Source organism: Mustela erminea, chromosome 16, assembly GCF_009829155.1.
Source record: "Mustela erminea isolate mMusErm1 chromosome 16, mMusErm1.Pri, whole genome shotgun sequence".
NCBI classification, from domain to species: domain Eukaryota; kingdom Metazoa; phylum Chordata; class Mammalia; order Carnivora; family Mustelidae; genus Mustela; species Mustela erminea.
Window position 1 is genome coordinate 81,552,721 of NC_045629.1, and position 18,988 is coordinate 81,571,708.

General features: G+C 49.4%; 1 protein-coding gene across 3 annotated transcripts; it reads right to left on the minus strand.

The window, feature by feature from the left end:
• Positions 1-6,178: 6,178 nt before the first annotated feature.
• Positions 6,179-18,301, minus strand: LOC116575188 (collagen alpha-1(I) chain-like). Of its 3 annotated transcripts, XM_032316439.1 has the most exons (3): positions 15,235-18,301; positions 8,124-8,257; positions 6,179-6,199 (listed from the first exon to the last, which is right to left on the minus strand). In XM_032316439.1, the coding sequence occupies exon 1, from the start codon at positions 17,891-17,893 to the stop codon at positions 16,745-16,747; it is 1,149 nt and encodes a 382-aa protein (XP_032172330.1). In that variant the 5' UTR covers positions 17,894-18,301; the 3' UTR covers positions 6,179-6,199; positions 8,124-8,257; positions 15,235-16,744. The 3 variants fall into 3 exon arrangements, with proteins under 3 accessions (XP_032172330.1, XP_032172329.1, XP_032172328.1); XM_032316438.1 differs by lacking the exon at positions 6,179-6,199 and having other exon boundaries at positions 7,111-8,218; XM_032316437.1 differs by lacking the exon at positions 6,179-6,199 and having other exon boundaries at positions 7,111-8,257.
• Positions 18,302-18,988: the final 687 nt, after the last annotated feature.

Genomic DNA, 18,988 nt, shown 5'->3' on the forward strand with positions numbered 1-18,988 from the left:
TGGGGGTCGGGGGCCTCGGTCGGTCGTACTCAGGCTGTGGGACGCGTCCCTGGGAGTCAGGCCACCGTGGTCCAAACCCGCAGGTATTACCTTCTCCGGGGGTGACCTGGGGTGAGTGGGGTGTCCTCCTGGGGGAGGGGGTGAGCAAGAGAAGGGCCGGCCCAATGGATGAAGGGCCCCGGGGAGCGGTGGCTCCTGGCGGAGGCCGGCGCCCACCCAGTGGACCCCCTGTCCGCGCCGCACTGCTGCCTGCAGCGCCCTGCCCGCCCGGGACCGTGTTCTGGCCCCGGGACCCTGCCACGCCGCCAGGCCCTCCCGGCGGGAGCGGACTGGAGCCCCTCACCCGGGCGTGCGGTGCCTGCGCGGACAGTTTCCCAATCCCCCTGGAAAGCGTCTCAGTGTTTTCCCTTCTCAGAAGCCTGGCGCTCGCCTCTGCTGTTTTCACCTTTGTGTGGCAGAAGGTATTTTTCAAACACAGCCGCGGTGGCTGCGGCTTCACAGAGCGATGCGGGTCCCCAGGCACACGGCCGCTATTTTGGGGCCTGGCAGGTGCACTATTCGGATCATGGCAGGCCTACTTTTGGGGAGGAGGAAGCGGGCGGGGCCCTTCCGGCTCAGCTGGCCCCACTCCAAAAAAGCTTCCTGGCCCCAGGCTGGGTCTGGGCATGGACCTCCCCGCCCAGCTCTCTGCTCTGTCCCCTGCTCTAGGCCTGGAGCTCCCTAAGGACAGGATCCCCTCTGAGTCCCCCGCACAGAGAGGGCTGACTAAACTTTCACTGGGTTGAACTAGTGCCAGGCGCTCTGGGTACAAGCTCCTGGGCGCCTCTGAGAAACTTTCTCTGCCTCTGACCTGCTCTCTAGCCCCCAACGCCACCTGCCAGCCTGGGCTTTCTGTACAGGAGGGTGCGGGGCTCTGCCAGGTGGAGGGGAGACGGTGTGGTCTGGAGTCAGAGACCCAGCGGTCCCATGGGGCCCGTGATAGTCAAGGTCAGCCTGACTGGGGGACCTCAGAGGGCTTCCCAGCAGGCGGACTTAGCCTTCCAGTCCCCAGGCCACGGAACAGGCTACTCCCAGCTCCCACAGCTGAACATGGAAAAGGCTTTGTTGTATCTTGATGTGCACATAGTAGGCTCCAGTCTAGGACTTAAGTCTGTCCCTGCATCACCCAGGGCTGGAAGGAGTACTGGAAATTAGACCTCTTTCCTCCTTTGACAGATGACATGTCCATGACCCATCGTCGGCAGAGCTTGGACACCATCTACTTTCTGGGTCCCCTGAGCCTAGGGCAGTCTACACAGCTCAGGGATCCAGTCTTGTCTCCAGAGCCTTCTAGGGGGTGGGGGAGCCAACAGCAAGGCCCCTGCTGTCCTGGAGTATGTCCTACAGGGAGAGTGAACCACCACAAACCTGGGGAAGCAGCCGGGTGAAGCTGGAGGACGATGAGAAAACATGCGACAGCACCGTGTGGGGTCGGCAGAGGACACTTGGGTGTGGTGGTCAGGCATGTCCTCCCTGAGCAGACACCACTTGAACTGAGACACGGAATGACGTGCTCCTATTCAGGGGAGGGCATCCTGGCAGAGGAAACAGCTGATGCAAAGGCCCTGGGGTCAGTGGAAGGGGTTTGGCTTCTTGGGGAAGAGCAAGAAAATGAGCATAGCTAGAATGTGGTCCCTGGGGGAAGGTGGCCCAGATGAGATCAGAGATGATGGCTCCGAGGCCCCAGCAGGATGGGAGACAGGGCCAGACCATGAGGATTCTCGCAGGCTGTGGAAGCGACTCAGAAGCCTCACATGCACTGTGTGGACAGAACGGAGCCATGTTAACTCCCCACTGGATGGGTGGGGGGCATCGTCAGCACAGGGTCGCCGGGCCTGGGGAGCTCTCTGACCTGGAGGGGGAAAGGACCTCAGGAAAAGGACGGCCAATTAACGCAATCATGAGTCCAGCTCTGATGACTCTGAAGGCGGCAGACTGGGGCTGGGGAGCCCAGGCTGCGTCCCCCGCCCGTCAGAGGCCACTGCCAAGCCTCTCTTGCTCAGAGGGCACTGGGAGTATCTGGGGTAAGCAGAGGGAGGGAGGGCAGTCACTGCAGGGTCCGGTGCTGTCGGGCCTCCGGCACGTGAGGGCAGACACACGGTGGTTCCTGCAGCACCGGCAAGCGTCCCAGCTCTCAACACCCCTGCCCCTGCCCCTGCCCCTGTGCTGACGCGGTCATCCCGTCAACGGAGCGTGTTGAATCACTGACTATTTTTTCAAAATCATTCTGTCCCTTTTATTTATTTATTCTTTTTTTTAAAGATTTTATTTATTTACTTGAGACACCGTGAAAGAAGGAACACAGCAGAGGGAATGCGAGAGGAGGAAGCAGGTCCCCGCAGAGCAGGGAGCCCGAGTCAAGCTCAATCCCAGGACCCTGGGACCATGATCCAAGCCAAAGACGGACGCTTCACGACTGAGCCACCCAGGAGCCCTATTTATTCTTTCTTCTTTTTTTTTAAGATTTTATTTATTTATTTATTTATTTGTCATAGGCAGAGAGAGAGAGAGAGAGCACGAGCAGGGGGAAGGGGCGAGGTAGAAGCAGGGTCCCCTCTGAGCAGGGATCCCAATGGGGGACTCGATCCCAGGACCCTGGGATCAGGACCTGAGCGGAAGGCAAACCCTGAACTGACGGAGCCACCCAGGCGCCCCTTTATTTATTTACGTATTCTTGATCACAGATATTACTTGTTGCACAAACTCTAAAAAGTAGAAATAGAAAATAGAATAAAACCAAAGAAGACCAAATCCCCCAATCCTAAGGATCCCCCTGCAGAGACGTCATCAGGATCTCGGCACCGAGGCCTGGGAGACACGGACAGCTGCCCCCCGAGGCTGGTGCCAGTCGAAGGGAGTGGGTGGGGGGCGGAGGCAGCGGTATGACCAGCACTGCGTGCGCTCTGACCCCTGGGCCCTTCCCTTGACGAATGGGCAGAGCGAAGGCTCCTGGCCGGTCCGTGCGAGGGTGATGGGCGCCGTCTCCGAACTTAGGCAGAGCTAGTGCAAAACAGGTGAGCTTTGGAGTCTGATGGCCCCGGACTGGAATCCTGGCTTCTCCATCTCCTGGCTGTCTGCCCTCGGATCTCTCCCTTCCGTGAGTCTGTTGCCCCGTCCGTGAGATGGGCATGCGGCACAAGCTGAGGTCTTCTTTGCAGGGTGCCCGGCCCAGGAGAGCCCTGGAGGACGTGGGGCTGGTTGTGTCTCTGTCTCTCCTCTTGAACATCCCTCGCTCATAAGCTATTGCTTCTTCTTCAAGCACGGGGGCACGAGGGCTCCCACACGACCGTCCTGGGGGCTTCGGAACCATGCAGGGGGCAGGCAGCAGCAGGAGACCCAGGCAGCGAACAGAAGGAGAGAGGGGAGGAGGAGGCCACGCGGAAAGAGCCCGGGGGAGGTCAGCTAGAAGGTGGGGGGCGATGGCCGGGTGGGTCCTGGGGAGCCCTCCTTGGTTTCCACCCCAGAGCCTCGTCTCTTCTAGCCTCGACCCTAGAGTCTGAGCTGATCGGGAACAGAACAGAGCTAGATTTGTTCGTTCTTTCTGGACACAAAGTTCCACTGAGCATCTGCTGGGCCAGTTCCTGGTCCGGGCCCTGGAGGTTGCCAAGGTGAGGTCCGGGCCTTCCCATGTCACAGACCGAGGCGCTGGGCTCCTGCCGGCATCCCTGGGTCATCGCCAGCAACACTGTCGCCGGCTCAGCCCCGAACGCGTCCACCCTCTTCCGTTCTCGTGCGGCCCACGCTCGGCCCCCCTGACCTGCAGCGTGTCCAGTGGGTGCGTCTCTCAGCTGTCACGGGGAGCACGCGGGAGAGGGTCCGGGCCACGGCCTGGGGTCAGGCCTCTCGTCACCTCCAGTCTGTTGCCGCTTCTGGGCAGGATGCTGGATCTTTGGCCTCCTGTCCCTCCTCCCTCCCTCTTTCTTTTACCCTCGGGGTCAGCTCTGCCTGGTGCTGACTCTCTCGGATGTCTTCCCATTTCTGCTCACAGGCGTCCTGCCCAGTAACAACCGTCCTGTGTGTTCAAGTGCATCTCGGCATCTGCTTCTTGGCGGGGGGGCGGGGGGGGCCTTCAGATGAGCACAGGGGCATCCGCAGTCATATCTGAGCCCCCAAAGAGCTGACAAAGGAAAATGAGAGCATCTAAGGGGACTCAGAGCCAGACAGGAAGGAAAGGGTTATACCCCAGGAGAGAGCGTGCCCCTGTCCTAGCTGTCTCTGGACCGATCTGGATGGGATGCATCACACAGCGTGGAATGGACTGGATGTTTCTGTCTCCCCCAATTCCGTGTTGAAGCCCTAAGCAGCCCCTGCCAGGTGTGATGGTATTGGGAGGTGGGACCTTTGGGAAGTAATCAGATTTAGACGAGCCCAGGAGGGCAGGGCCCCACAATGGGATTACACACCTCGGGAAGAGACAAAGGGACCAGAGTCACTCTCTCCCTGACATGTGAGGACACCACTGCTAGGGACAGAACCCTCCAGGAACTGAATCTGCTGGCATCCTGATCACGGACTTCCAGCCTCCCCAGATGTGAGAGTAAATGTCTGTGGCTTAAGTGCCCCAGTCTGGGGAATTTTGTACCAGCTTGAGTTGACTAAAACATAGCCGTACCAAGAAATTTTTTTTAATTAAAAAATCAGTGGCTTGTTTCTAGCTCAGGTGAGTTGACAGGTAACCGCTCACTGAGGTCCCTCGGAGACCCCGGCCGACAGACGTTCTCCCCTGCCAGGGGCCTCCAAGATCCCCGACGGGGATGGGATTCCGACAGACCTTGCCGTGGTCCCAAAAAATTCTGCCCAGAAATGCCCCACATCATTTCTGAACATGTTTTGTTGACCGAGGCGTGCCACATGGCCAAGCCTGGGGGTTCAGGCCAACCTCATGCCCAGAAAAGACCTTTGCCCGAGAACCCTCCCCCAGACCGGTGTTCACTCACGCTGGCAAAAGGAAGGCGTCTGAGAGCGCTTCCTGAGTCCGTGTTCATCCCTCGTGCAAGGAAAAGACTCAACGAAGACTGGAACCCAAAAGAAAGTGAGAAAGCGCAGAGCCCACAAAATGAAGCAGGAAAAGGGAAAGACACGGTGGTGAGCAGTGGACCGTGACATGTGGGTCCGTTAGATCAACACGAATAAGGGTAGCCCCGTCTTGGACTGTGTCGTCCAAGTGCTTAATGAGGGTTCCTGGAATAGAAGGTCCCTACTGGGAGCAAAAACCCTAACGGCAGTCTATTTATAAAAGTCCCAGCTCAGCAACCTCTGCAAGTTATGGGCGGGGGAAAGAATAAACTTTCCGAGGATCTCATCTTTGACGGGGACAGGAGAGGAAGAAAATAAAAGAATTCTAGAAGTGTCATCTTATTGGACCAAGGACAAGTAATTAGGGGAAAAATAGAACATCTGATTGTGTGAAATAGCTGTCGTCTTATATTTAGCTACTGGTAGAGAAATCTGTGTCTGGTTGTACAATCAGGGAAGAGAAGGTGGCCACCGGGGCAAGGGAAGGGGTCTCAGTGTCTGCTCAGGCCACCGTGACGAGATACCAAGACTGGGGGTGTGAACAACAGACAGTTCTGGAGGCTGGAAGTTCATGATCAAGGGGCTGGCGAGGTAGAGCTCACTGGACTTGGGTTTTGTCTCTTGGCTTGCAGATGCCCGCCATCTTGCTGTGTGCTCATGGACCTCTTCTTTGCGCAGGCGCTGAGGGGAGGCGAGGGGGAGAGAGCCCTCTGCGTCTCTTCTTACCAGGAAACTGACCCTGTCTGATCGGGCCCCGCCCTCAAGACTTCAGTTAAACTTAGTTGTGCTCTCAGGGACCCTCTCCAAATGCAGCCACAGTAAGTAGTTGGGCTTCTACGCAGGAGTTTCGAGGGGGCACAAAGTTCAGTGCAGAGCAGAACAGAAGGGCATACCTAGGGACTTGCAAATTAATAAGGGGAAAAACGGGAGGAACAGGAGCTTGATCAAAGCATCAAAAATGAGAAACAGTGTTGCAGAAAAAATAACCAACAGACTACCGTAAAATTACATTAAGTACAAGAGTTATTTCTTGACTAGAAAGGACTGAAGGCTCCCAATAAAAGAAAGGCACTGTCACACCGGACTCAATGAAGAACAGAGGGAAGGAACCGAGTCAGTCACGCGTTGTTTATTAGACGTACACCTGGAACGAAAGTATACGTTAAATGGTTTAAGTGAATTGTTGGGAAAATATTTGCAAGGATAAAGAAAATTAAAATAAAGTAGGACTGGCAGATGTTAATCTCAAAAAAGTTAAAAATAGTTACATGTGATACGGTAGAATATTATACAATAATGTGATATATATAGCCATGAGCCTATATCAGAAAAAAAGGTATAAAGCAGAGTATACATAGAAAAGCCCATTAGGAACAGGCTCCTGGAGTGAGAGATACTGGCACATCTCTATTAGAAATGGACAAAAGTGTTGGAAATTAAGGAGAAATCTAACATATTGTATGGCCCCTGATTAGATCCTAGTCTGAACAAATTAGATTTTAAAAAGTCATTTGAGGAACAATTAGGGAAATTTGAGTGTAGATGGAATTTTAGAAGGTCAGAGAACAGCACTATAATTTTCTCATGTGCAGGAATGGTGCCATGATTATTTGGAGAAGACTCGGTCTTTATTAAAGAGGCAAATTCAGCTATCCAGGGGTGAAAGGCCATGAAACCCATACTTTAAACACCCCAGTGCAAATATGGCAAATAAAACAAATATGGTAGAATGCACAGTTATTCAATAGTGATGGGTATATAGTATATATTTGTCTCTCTGTTTTCCTGTACACATGGAATTTTAAAATGACAAACTAATAACACCAGATAAATAAATGCAAATATATATAATATAGAATTATATATGTATAACATTGCATAATTATATAATTATTATATATTCTATAATTAATATATGCTATGTTAAAATTATGTATAATGTTAATGAGATATAAATCATATATATGGACACATGTTCTCAAATAGTGAATGCATTTTCATACATTGCCAAAGGCCACTAATAAAAATCAGTATGTATTTTTTTTTTAAACCAAGAAAATTTTACCTAAAATAAGAACATACGAACAGTTTTTTACCTCATGCTCTGGTTATATCCAATACAAGTAGAAGTAAGTGATCAAAAGGGACTGGAAAACACTTTACTTGCAGATTTAAAACGTTCCTATAGAACTCTTGGATCAAAGAGAAAGTTGAAGGAAAAATCACACACTATCTGGAAAGCAAAGACAAAGACACTTCACACTAAAGCAGACAAGTGGCAGAAACCAAGCTGAGACGCACACAGCCCGAGACGTCTTCACTAGAACCGGAGGTCTGAATACAGCAACACGTTTAGAAACCAGGAAAAGAAACAACAAAATAAACAACAAAGAGGCAATTCATAAGGATAAGAACCGAAATTGACGAAATAGGAAACATTTTTAAATAGTGGAAAGACTATGTAAATGCAAAAGCTTGTTCTCTGAAACGGCTAATGAAATTTTTCTGAAAGCGCTCGTGAGTCCAATTGTGGAGAATAAAGAGAGAAAGTGAAGTTGGGCCAGATTAGGAAGGAGCAGGCAGACATACCAGGATGACTACAGGTACAGGGGAGATCAAAATAATTACGAGAGAATATTTTAAGCAACTCTGTGATAACAAATTGAAAACCTTCGGGAAATGGGTGATTTCCTGGTAAAAGTAAATTACTAAAATCAGTCCAAGAAAAAAATGGGAAATTCTAATAGACCAATTACCATATAAGAGATTAGAAGGTGATTGGCAGTCTATCAGTAAAAACGCACCACAAGCAGATGGGCTCACAGCTGAGTGGTATCTAATTTCTGAAGAACTAATAATTTCAATGCTGTTTAAACTATTTCAGGCCATATAAAAAGATAGAAGGGAAAATCCCTTACCCATTCCATGCATCTAGAATAACTTCAAATCAAATAATACAAAATAAGGGGAACTAAAGGCCAATGGCCTTTTAAGAGTACAGGTAAAAATTTCTAAATAAAACACCAGCAGATAGAATCTAGCGATTAGTAGGAAGTAGAGTATGTTACCCTTCAGGTTTCTTTTGGAAATCAGATGTATAGTTGAGGACCCTTCGCACCAGTGACACGTTGCAGGCATCTGGTTCCCTCTTCTCCGAGCACCTCTTGGTGTGACAGAGTAAAATAAATAGGACTGGACAAAACTAAGAGAAGTAAGACATTGTTAGCAGATGCCAAGATTTTATATGGAAATTTATGGGGCTTATTTCCAAAGCAGACTCTGAAGAGTAGTGTTGTTTCACCATAAAATCAGTTCCTTTCTGATTTGAAATCTACTGAGGGGGAAAGGCTAAGGGAATTTTCTTGTGTTTAAGTGAGCACCGGTGCACACGAGACTGCATGCTGAGTGTGTGATACGTCTAATAGTGTTGAATGCTCCAAGCAGTGCTGTGGGGAGGGGACTGACGGACATGGAAGCCTGGACGGCTGCAGTGACTTGCAGAGCACTCGGAGGGCATCTGGACCGAACTCCTGCTGGACTGACTGCTAAGCCCAAGGTCTCAGTGGCATACACGGAAGTCACATGTGGTTGTCCCCCCAGTGACTTTCTGGTTCGCGGAGGAGTCCTTTTCCCCAGTCCTTTTCTCCAAAGCCAGGGGCAGCGGAGCAAACACTGGATTAGGCACCAGGAGGCCCGGGTTGCATTTAAGACGTGGCCACCAGCTGGGTGGTCGGCCGAGTCTTGACTTCCAGGACCTTCTTCCTTCTGCCGCTCCGTGCAGGGCCCGCTGTTGGTCGCTGTCCACAGTGCTGAAGGCACTCCTGTCCTAGGGCTCCGGCTTCACGCGTTTTCAGGGAGCTGGCCTGGGCGGTTGCCAGGAACATACGGCGATTAATCAGCAGGTTAGAAATGGGAAACTAAAGTCTAAAGGTGGACGAAGGGGAGAATTCTTTATTGGTTTGCTGAATCGGTGCCAAAGGATCTTCCTTTTTTTTTAACCGAAAGCCATGTCTTTGACAATTCTCGTCACGCAGGCCTGAATTGAACATCTCAGTTTTTGGAGAGAGGCATATAGTTAAGTGCCCACTGCCCAGGTGAAGAAATGGAACATGCCTGACCCCCCCGTTTGTCCCTCTCAAACCTCATCCTTCTTCCTTATCCAGACAGAATCTATACTAAATTTTCTGTCAATTATTCACTTGTCTTTTTTTTTTTTTTTAACAATTTATGTATGTTTCCTCCATAAGTACAGGGTTTTACTTGCTTTGGGGACGTCGTGTAACTAGAATAAGAATGCGCGTGTTCTTCGGTTGCTTTCTTCCTTCTGTCAACACGTTGTCGAAGTGTCTCTCTGCTGCTGCGCACTCACCATCGCACATGTCCCGCCGTCCAAACAGGCCACAACATACTGACACACTCCATTCTTAATGTGACATATGGATCTATGTCCCTCTTTCTTATTACGAACAAACCCACTGTAAACATTCTGGCACATGGCTCATGTTGAACAAGCCACTGAATATTCTTTAATATGGGTACCTGCTAGCGGCATCATTGGGTCATCTGGTATGACCAGTCCAGCTTTACTGGGAGTCGTAGAGACTTCTGGTGCCCAGTCTATCCCATTCTGCCCTCCTCCCTAGCGGAGATGTGCCCCAGTTGCCGTCAGGTGGGGCCATATAACTTGTTCTTCTCAATGGGTTGTGAGCATAAGTGACTTATATTATGTCCAGGTTGAAAAATCTCATTACGGTGTCAGACCTCCTCATAGTTCTCCCAGTTTGTGACATGTCTTTCCACTTTATGAACAAAAGTTCTTAATGTTAATATAGTAACATTTATCACTTTTATGGCTTGTAATATTCGTGGCTTATTTAGGATATCCATCTCCACCCTAACATCATAAAGATCTCTATAATGTCTTCTAAATATTTTATCCCTGGCCTTTCACATTTAGGTCTTAACCTGCAACAGATTCTCGTATATGGTTTGTAGTAGGGTCTGATGTCTCTTGCTGTGGCTACTCAGTTCTCCCAGCACAATTAAAGGAAAAGTCTGTCTCTTTCTAGTGGTATGTGGTAGCAACATTTCACACATCATGTGTCCGTATGTGCACAGGTCTGTTTCTGGGCTTTCCGTGCATCCATTTTTCTTTTCTGCAGTCTCTATTTATTTTGTATCATAATACATTTTGCCTTATTCTTCAAAAGTATGTTGGTTATTACTGGGCCTTTGCATTTCTAAATAAATTTCAAAATCAACTTGCTAAGTTTCACCAAAAAATGTTGTGAAGATTTTTATTGGGCTTATGTTGGTCCTATAAATCAATTTAATGAGAATTTATATCTTTATGAGCCAGAGGGTTCCACATTTATTTAGATCTTCTAATAAATTTCTTTTCTCCATAATGGTCTTGCACATAAAAGAAATGATTTACTCTTTTTATTTTTATCTCTTATCTTTTTATCTTTTTTTAAAAATTATTTTCCTGTTGCTCCTGTAGCAGGTTACTACAAACGTAGTGCTTTAAACAAAACTAATTTATTATCTTATAGTCTGGAGGTCAGAATTCAAAACTGAGTGTCAGTGGGCAAAAAGCAAGCTATTGGAGGACTGTGTCCTTTGTGAAGGCTCTAGGGCAGAATCTGTTTCCTTGCTCCTAAGACTGAGGCACCTCTTGGCTCTTGGCTCCTTCCTCCATCTTCAATGCTGGGAACATCAGGCTAAATTCTTCTCAAGACACCAGCTCTCTGGTTGTCTTTCATGTCCCTCTTCCCCTTTTAAGGATCCTTCTGAATACATCGGGCCCACCTGGATATTTCAAGATAATCTCCCTATTTTCAGGTTGAGTGATTAGAGACTTTAATTTGATCTGTACCCATGACTCCTCTTTGTCATATAACCCAATATAGTCACATAATTCTGGGAACTAGGACATGGACATCTATGGAAGGCCACTATCCTGCCTGCCATAGATTCTCTATATATTGTTGTAGTTCTACCAATGGTAAATTGGATCACTTCATTTTCTAGCTGTTTGTTGCTATGGTACAAAAATGCTGTGGATTTTTCTATATTGACTTCATATCTGACATCTTTGCTAAGCACTTATTAATTCTAATAAATCTGAATATCCTTTAGGATTATTTGTGTGACCAATGATACAATGTGCCGATGGTGGCAGTTTTGTTTCCTTTCTAGCCTTTATGCCCCTTACTCCGTGTTCACATGACTGTGCCGACACGGTCCACTTACACAGTGTCGAACAATACTGGCAATAATGGGCATCCTTGTTTTGTTTCTGACCACAGGGTGCGTGCAATACTTCAACATTAGGAGTAAGGCTTGCTGTATGTATAGCTTTTTTAGATATCCTTTTATCAGGTTAGGGAAACTCTCTTCGAGACCTAAATTGCTAAGAGGTTTTGGAAGGGCTTGGGTTTTGTTTTTTTTTTTTTTTTTTTAAGTCATGAAAGAATGTTGACGTTTATCAAACATTTTTCCCACATCTATACAAATGATCGTATGACTTTCCTTCTTCCATTTAATGTGGTGAATTCATAATATCTTCACCAATGCAAAACCAACCTTGCATTCTCTGGTAGATGCAACTTGGTCATAATATGCTTATCTTCTTCATATTATCACTAATCTGCTTGCTAACATTTAGACTTGAATTTTTGCATCTGCGTTGATGTGTGATTGAGGCTGAAATTTTCTTTTCTCATGCTGTCTTTGTCAGATTTGGGTATCAAGGTTATACAAGCCTCATAAAAAATATATGAGTGTTTTTCCTCTTTCCCCACATTCAGAAATATTTTGTGTATCTTTGGAATGTTTTGTTCCTTGAACTAGAATTTATTGGTAAAAACCATCTGGGCCTGGATTTTCATTTTGAGACAGTTTTTTAAGCTACGAATTTGCTTTTTTAATGGCTTTAGGATTATTCAGCCTAATTATTATTATCATAAATTTCAATTCTTATTACATTTCTCTACAAAATGTATATTTCATTTATGTTTTCAAGTTCATTGGTATGAAGTTTTTCATAATTTCCTTTTGTAATATCCTATTTTTGTCTGCAGTATCTGATGTCCCCTCTTATTTGTAAGGTGGTTATTTGTGCCTTTTTAAAAAATTAATCTAGCCAGGGATTTCTCAATTTTATTAGCCTTTTCAAGAAACAACATTTGGGGGGCACCTGGGTGGCTCAGTGCGTTAAGGTCTCTGCCTTTGGCTCAGGTCATGATCCCAGGGTCCTGGGATTGAATCCCACATCCGGCTCTCTGCTCAGCGGAGAGCCTGCTTCCTCCTCTCTCTCTGCCTGCCTCTCTGCCTACTTGTGATCTCTCTCTGTCAAATAAATAAATAAAATCTTTAAAAAAAAAGAAGCAACATTTGGCTTTTTGTTATAATGTGTTTCTTCTTTTATTAATTTATGATCTTATCTTTTTTGTCTTTTTTTTGTCTTTTATCTTCTTTGATCTTTTCCACCATCATTTTCAGCTCCTAGAAATGGTGCTTAGTTCATTAAGTTGTACACTTCCCTCTTTTGAATACAAACACTTAAGTTTATAAAACATCCTTAGGTTGTCTGTATCACAGAACTTTTGGTATATACTTTCATTATTGTTCAACTTAATACTTTTTACTTTTCTGTGTAATTCCTTCTTTCAGCTCTGAGATAACTGTAAGTATCCTAATTTCCAAATACATGAGACTTTTATGATCATCTTTTGGTAATTGATTTCTAAGTTAAGTATATTGGGTTCGGAGAATGTATTAATGTGATAACAGTCCTTCAACTGTATACTGGGCCATAAAGCAAATTTTGACACATATGCTTGATAAAAAATGTTTCTCTATATCTGTTGAGTGAAGCGTTCTACATAAATCTATTAAATAAAGTCTATTGATTGAATTTTTCAAATTTTCTACGTTTAACACTTTGTTTTCTTGATCTTTCCGTTACAGACAGATGTTCGTATAGAACAACAACTTCTTGTTGTTCTATCACATTTTGCTTTATGTATTTGAGGCTATATTATTGGTTGCATTTAGAGTTATTATAGCTTCCTGGTGAGTTATCACTTTTATCATCATGATGTCATTGTCTTTATCTCTAGAAGTAATTTATTTTTGGCTTTAAATTTTCTTTTATATGTATTTTTCTAGTACTTCTTTTCCTTTTCCTTTTTGTGTAGCCTTTTATCTGGGGTATAGTTGTGCTTTATTTCTGTAACTTACTTTATAATCACTTCTGTTACTTAACTGCTGTGTGTCTCATTTTTCCCAACTATAAGATGAGGATACTATTATTGTTGTGGTTTTGTGGTGCCACTTTCATTTCTTTCTTGGGCCCTTTTTCGTTCCCTTTTTGCCTCCTTTTGGACTGAATAGTTGTGCTTTCTAAATTCCTTTTAGAGTGTCCTGCTTAGAAATTGCCCATAGTATTTCTCGTTTTCCCAAAGGTTACCCCAGAATTGAAATTTCCATGTTTAAAACACCAAAGCTTAAATCTAAGTTAAGCAGTATATTTACCCTCATCCTAAATCCTTGAAATTGAAGTTAAAACACCTTAGAACACTTTGATTGTGATCATCCCCTTCCCAACATTTGTGTATTATTTTGCTGATTATGTTAATTCTATTATGATTGAACTCCACACCCATGATTATTATTCACACAGTAGATGCTTACTTAGATATACTCATGTTTGGGCCACTTCATCTATTGTTTCTTTATGGCATCTCTGACTTTGTTCTGGTGTCAGTTTCTGCTTGGAGTTCATTCTTCAGAGCTCCCTTTAATGAGGTTTTGGTGCTGGAAAGCCCTATTTTTTTTAATATGAAAATATTATTTCACCCATTGAAAAGTATTTGTGCTACTTTGCACATTCTCAGGTATTATTCCACTGACTTCTGAACTTTGATTTTGCTAATGAGAAGTCAGCTATCAGGTAAATTTTTTTTTTTTTAAGGTAATTTGTCTTGTCTTTGTGGCTCCTGTTAAATTATCCCTTGGCGTCTGGTCTTTGAAGTTGTATTACGATGTGCCTATTGTATATTTTAAATGTTATGCTCCTTGGGTTTTGTTGAGATTCTTCAATATGTGGAATTTTTGTCCTCCTCATTTTGAGTTCTCAGTCATGATCTCTTTGAATACTGCCTTTTCTCTACTTTCTTTACTGCCTTCTCCAGAAACTCTGATTAGACATATGTGAGAGCTTCTCTCTCTGCTTTCTTAGGTCTCCGTGTTTTCTTTGGTCTCTTTCATGCTTTCTGGTCCTTGTGGCTGCCTGTTTTCTGTTTTTTTTTTTTTAAGATTTTATTTATTTATTTGACAGAGATCACAAGTAGGCAGAGAGGCAGGCAGAGAGAGAGGAGGAAGCAGGCTCCGTGCTGAGCAGAGAGCCCGATGCGGGGCTCGATCCCAGGACCCTGGGATCATGACCTGAGCCGAAGGCAGAGGCTTACCCCACTGAGCCCCCCAGGCGCCCCTGTGGCTCCATGTTTTATAATGTGCTCAGCTCTTTTATTCACCTGTTCTCCTCTGAGCTGGGTTTAATCTGCTCTTCAACTTATTCATCAAGCATTTCATTTTAATTCTATTTTTCAGTTATAGGAGCTCCATTTGATTATTTTATGATGCTCTCGATCTTTATTCATTTTAATCTTTTTTTTACTTTTCATAACATATTAAACATACTTATTTTATAGTCTCTGTGTGATAAAACCAATCATTGATTTCTTTCATCAAGCCTAAGTTTTATTTCTTCTGGCTCTCATACCTGATGCTACGATACCTTTTGTACATGACAACTTTAACACTGACTTATTCTTTTTCCTTGTAGGAACCCTTGGGAATTTGTGGGACAACCATGAATTCCTTCAGAAAGGATGTGTTTACTTGTGTAAGGTGCCGGGTATGGGGTAGCAGGGATGCTAGCTATGTAGGACAACTTTCAAACTTAGCAAAGACTTGAGGTTTGAGGAAGGCATTTAGGGAGTGAGACTTGGAACTGCCGATTCGTGGGAGGGCCAGTCTGGGTGGGAGTCGATGGGTAACATAGCTCCACGACTGGAATGACTTGGCCATGTGAAAGCCAGCAAGCAGCACCCCTGCCTCCCAGGGCTCCCTGGCTCCCACGGACCCCACGACAAAGCTCTGACTTCTTACGGTGGGGGGCATTCTGACGGTGGGAGGGGCAGGGGGCATGGGAGCACAGGCTCTGGCTGGGCCACTTTTCGGGGTGCCTGGTTATTTCTGACATCCCCCCCTCCAAAACACATCATCATTTCCTGCCCTTCAAGGTTTCTCTCTTCAGTATCTTCTCCGGCAACTGCTGTGAAGTTTTGGTTTGTTGATGGACACTGAAAACGCAGAGAAAGTTAAAGAAGAATGACAGTCGCCAGTACGCCCGCCGGTGGGATGCCGGCACTGTCTGTTCTTTGGAATGACTCTCCTGGGCTTCAGTCTCGCCTCTCTCATGTCCGTCTTCATATCCCCACCGTCTCTCCCCGTCCCTCTCACATCTTGTCCTTTAACACCATCATCTCTGTCTCTGTCACACCTCTGTCTCCCCCCCATATCCTCGTGAAGCGTATGCAAGGGGACTAAAGTGCCCCAACCCGCACCCCATTCCGAAAGTCTCTTCCGGCCCCAAAGGAGGCCACGATTCTAAGGGAGGCACGTATCCCTTCCACCTCTGAAACATGTTTTTCTAGAGCGTTTTTGAAGCACAGAAGTCATGGTTCTTGGGTGGGGGGTGGACTGTCTGCCTGGCGGGGGGTGGGGTGGCTGCAGACATCGGCGTCAGCCACCAGGGCCACGCCGCCTGCGCAGGGACCTCCTGGCGCGGCTGGCCTCGTCCCAGCAGGTGCACGGGACCCGTGCAGCCCCACTAATGGTCATTTAGGTTGTTGCGAATTTCTGTTCAACAAGGGCTGTTGCAGGGAGACACGCCTCGCCTGCTGTGGGCTCGAGCGAGCACTTTGTCCTGGTTCCTCTCTCCCGACTTCCCGTCTGCCCCGCTCCATTGGGGCGCATGGGTCCTTGGGAGCCCGCAGCCCAGTCCACTCAGGATACTACAGAGCACGGATGCATGGCCTGGGGTCTACTTGTCTTGAGGGCCCCAGTGACCCAGGCCCAGCATCGTGCCCAAACTTCCCCTTCCCCCTCCTGTGGCCTCTTTACTGACTATGTGTATGTGGGGTGGGGGAGGGAGTTAGATAAATACAGACCAAAGAGCATCCCCTCTGACTTTGCTCGACATTCTTCATGCGGGGGCCGTGTGGGGTCCCGCCTGCTGCAGAGGCCCCCGGACGACACAGAGCATCCAGGAGGCCGGGAGACCCTTGGAAGAGCCCCACGTCTTCTGTGCCTGTGGGCGATGGATTAGGAGGCTGAAATGGGGTAGATCCCACTTTGCAGAGCAGGACACTGGGGCCAAGGGAGGTGACGGGGCATCGCCAAGGCCACACATGTCACAGGGGGCAGGGCTGAGGGGGCTGGTGAGTGGCTGTGCTCATTCTTTCATTCAACAAATGTCTGCTGGGCACCCAGCCACGCCCCCACTGTTCCAGCATCTTTAGATACAACCTTCAACTCCCCACTGAAGGAGGCATTGTCACCGCCACGGTACAGGAGAGAGAGCCAGGCTCAGAGAAGTGGAGTGGCCAGCCCGTGGTCACACAGCAAGGAGACGCTGGAGCTTTGTTTGAGCTCCGGGCTTCATGCTCGGCCCATTCTGCACCGCACGGCCCCCAGGCTGGGGCTGGCTCACAGCCGATTCCCACCCAGGGCCCCCCACCAGCCAGCCACTCCCCAGGGGCTCGCATTCCCACAGAGGACAGAGCAGACGACACACGAGTGAGCAGAGTTCACTCCAGACGGGGCCACTTCCTCCGCGGAGAGGAGGTTGTCGGGACAGGCCCCTCAGGGGAGGTGATGTGGGGCTGAGAGCGAGGGGCAAGGGGCCCCGGGAGGCCCGTGGGCAGAGCGGCCATCCGGGAAGAGAGGACAGTTGGGCCCTAAGGCCGAACAGGCGTGGGGACTGAGAAGAAAATGCCGGGCGGCTGGAGCACAGGCTGTGCGCTGCGGGGCGGGCTGCGAGGCCACGAGGAGGAGCGGGCAGTGGCCGACAGCCCCGTCCCCCGGGCCCACCAGGCTCCAGCCCTAAACACCCCCTGCCACAGCCCCCCTGCTCTCCCTCCTGGGCCATCTGGTTCCAGACTCTCGTCTCCTGGCCTGGCCTCTCTGCTGGGCTCCAGCGGCTCCTCTCCGGGAGCACCTCACCTGCCCCAGGGCCCCCACGTGCCTCCTGGGCAGTCCCTGCCCCCCTCAGGCCCTGAGGCCATGCACTTTCTGTCACACTAAGTGTGCACACGCATCTGCCCGCTGCTCTGGGCCGGGCCTCCCGGGACACGCTGTTCCTTCTGCGCCCTCTTCCTGCATCTTCTCCCCTGGTGAACCAAGGCAAGGTCAGGGTCATGTCCCCCGTCTGACCCCAAGCAGAGCCCAGCCCCTTCCTCCATGCCCCCCCCCAACGGTCATCCATCACCTTTTCCTGGGTCCTGGCCCAGCAGAGCACAGGCCCCGTGAGTCCCTCGTAGCTGAGAGGAGTGGTCTGGTCTCTGCTCGAGTGCTCAGCCCTCCGCACTGCTAGGATCCCTTCCTCCTGCCCCGGCATCCCCAGGCCCCCTCCTCTGGGAAGTCCTCCTGGATCCTCCTGCCCCACAGACCCAGCCAACCAGCCCTTTAGTTTCCCCAGGGGCCTCCACCGCGACCGTGGGCTCCGCGGCCTGGCTCCCACTGATGGGCCCACCCGCCGGCCCATGGGCCCACCTACAGGCCCCACGGCCCTCACAGCGGGCCGGCTGGGGCAGGTGCCACTCTCCCGGCTGGCAACGCGGCCTCCAGTGGAACCCAGTCAAGCCCAGTAGGCTCCTGGGCTCCTTCCTCGGACTGGGTCCAAGAAGGGCCAGGCCCTTCTTTACCTCCTGTTTGCCTGGCCCGGGGCAAGCGGCCCCCAGCGTCAGCAGTGGCAGCCGGGGCATTGTTTCGTGTCCTTCTGGAAGTGTCTCTGGACACGAGCTGAGGATGAACAGCCTCACGTGGTCCCTACCTGTCAGGGTGATTCACCTGGAACAGATGCATGGAACGGACACCATAGACAGGACCTCCTGCTGCCTGGGGACACAAGGCACAGACCGTGGCCAAGGGGCCGATTGGCCATTGAGTAAGCACTGCCACGTGCAGGGCCGGGCGGGACCTCAGCCCTCAGCTCCTGAGAGCCCAGACGCCCCAGGCAATGAGCCGAGGAAGCAGCCGGGCCAGCACTTGTCCCCGGACACGGCCCCCCGCAGCGGGCTTGCCCATCCGGTCTCCGTGGATGCGCGTCCAGGAAGGGGGATGGGGCAGGCCTGGCCCTGTCCGGAGGAGCCTCGGACAGAGGGTCTCGCGGCCCTGGTAGCAGTCTTCTGTGCCTGAGCAAAGGGCTCTGCTGTCCCTCCTGCTCTGAGTCCCAGCCCCGGCCATGGTGGGCCCCCTGGGCTCGCTTCCCCTACGGAGCCGCGAGCTTCAGGCGGCTGACAAAGAACACCAGGGCACCACACACCACCCCCGGTGCCCGCCCTGATTGTACTGGGGGAGGCCGCGGGCGGCGGCCCGGACAGTGGGTCCCGGGTCAGAGGCCTGTTCCCTTCCTGGCTTAGTGAGGGAACCTGTCCTCTGCTCACAACGCCTGCAGATGCCAAGTGTGGGGTCCCCCCACCCCGGCCAGTTCCCCACCTGGATCCTGGCTGGTGTCCTGCAGGTCAACTCGGTTCTGACGAGAACTACCTGGAGTTAGGTGAAGGGCTCAGTCCCACAAAACTGCCCCTGCGGAAGACACGCTTCAAAAGTCGCGGACACCCGTACCTCTAGCCCACCA

What these genes read in the sequence shown, in the direction of transcription:
- LOC116575188 (XM_032316439.1), bottom strand. Translation starts at nt 17,893, where the DNA reads ATGGGCCGGCGGGTGGGCCCATCAGTGGGAGCCAGGCCGCGGAGCCCA.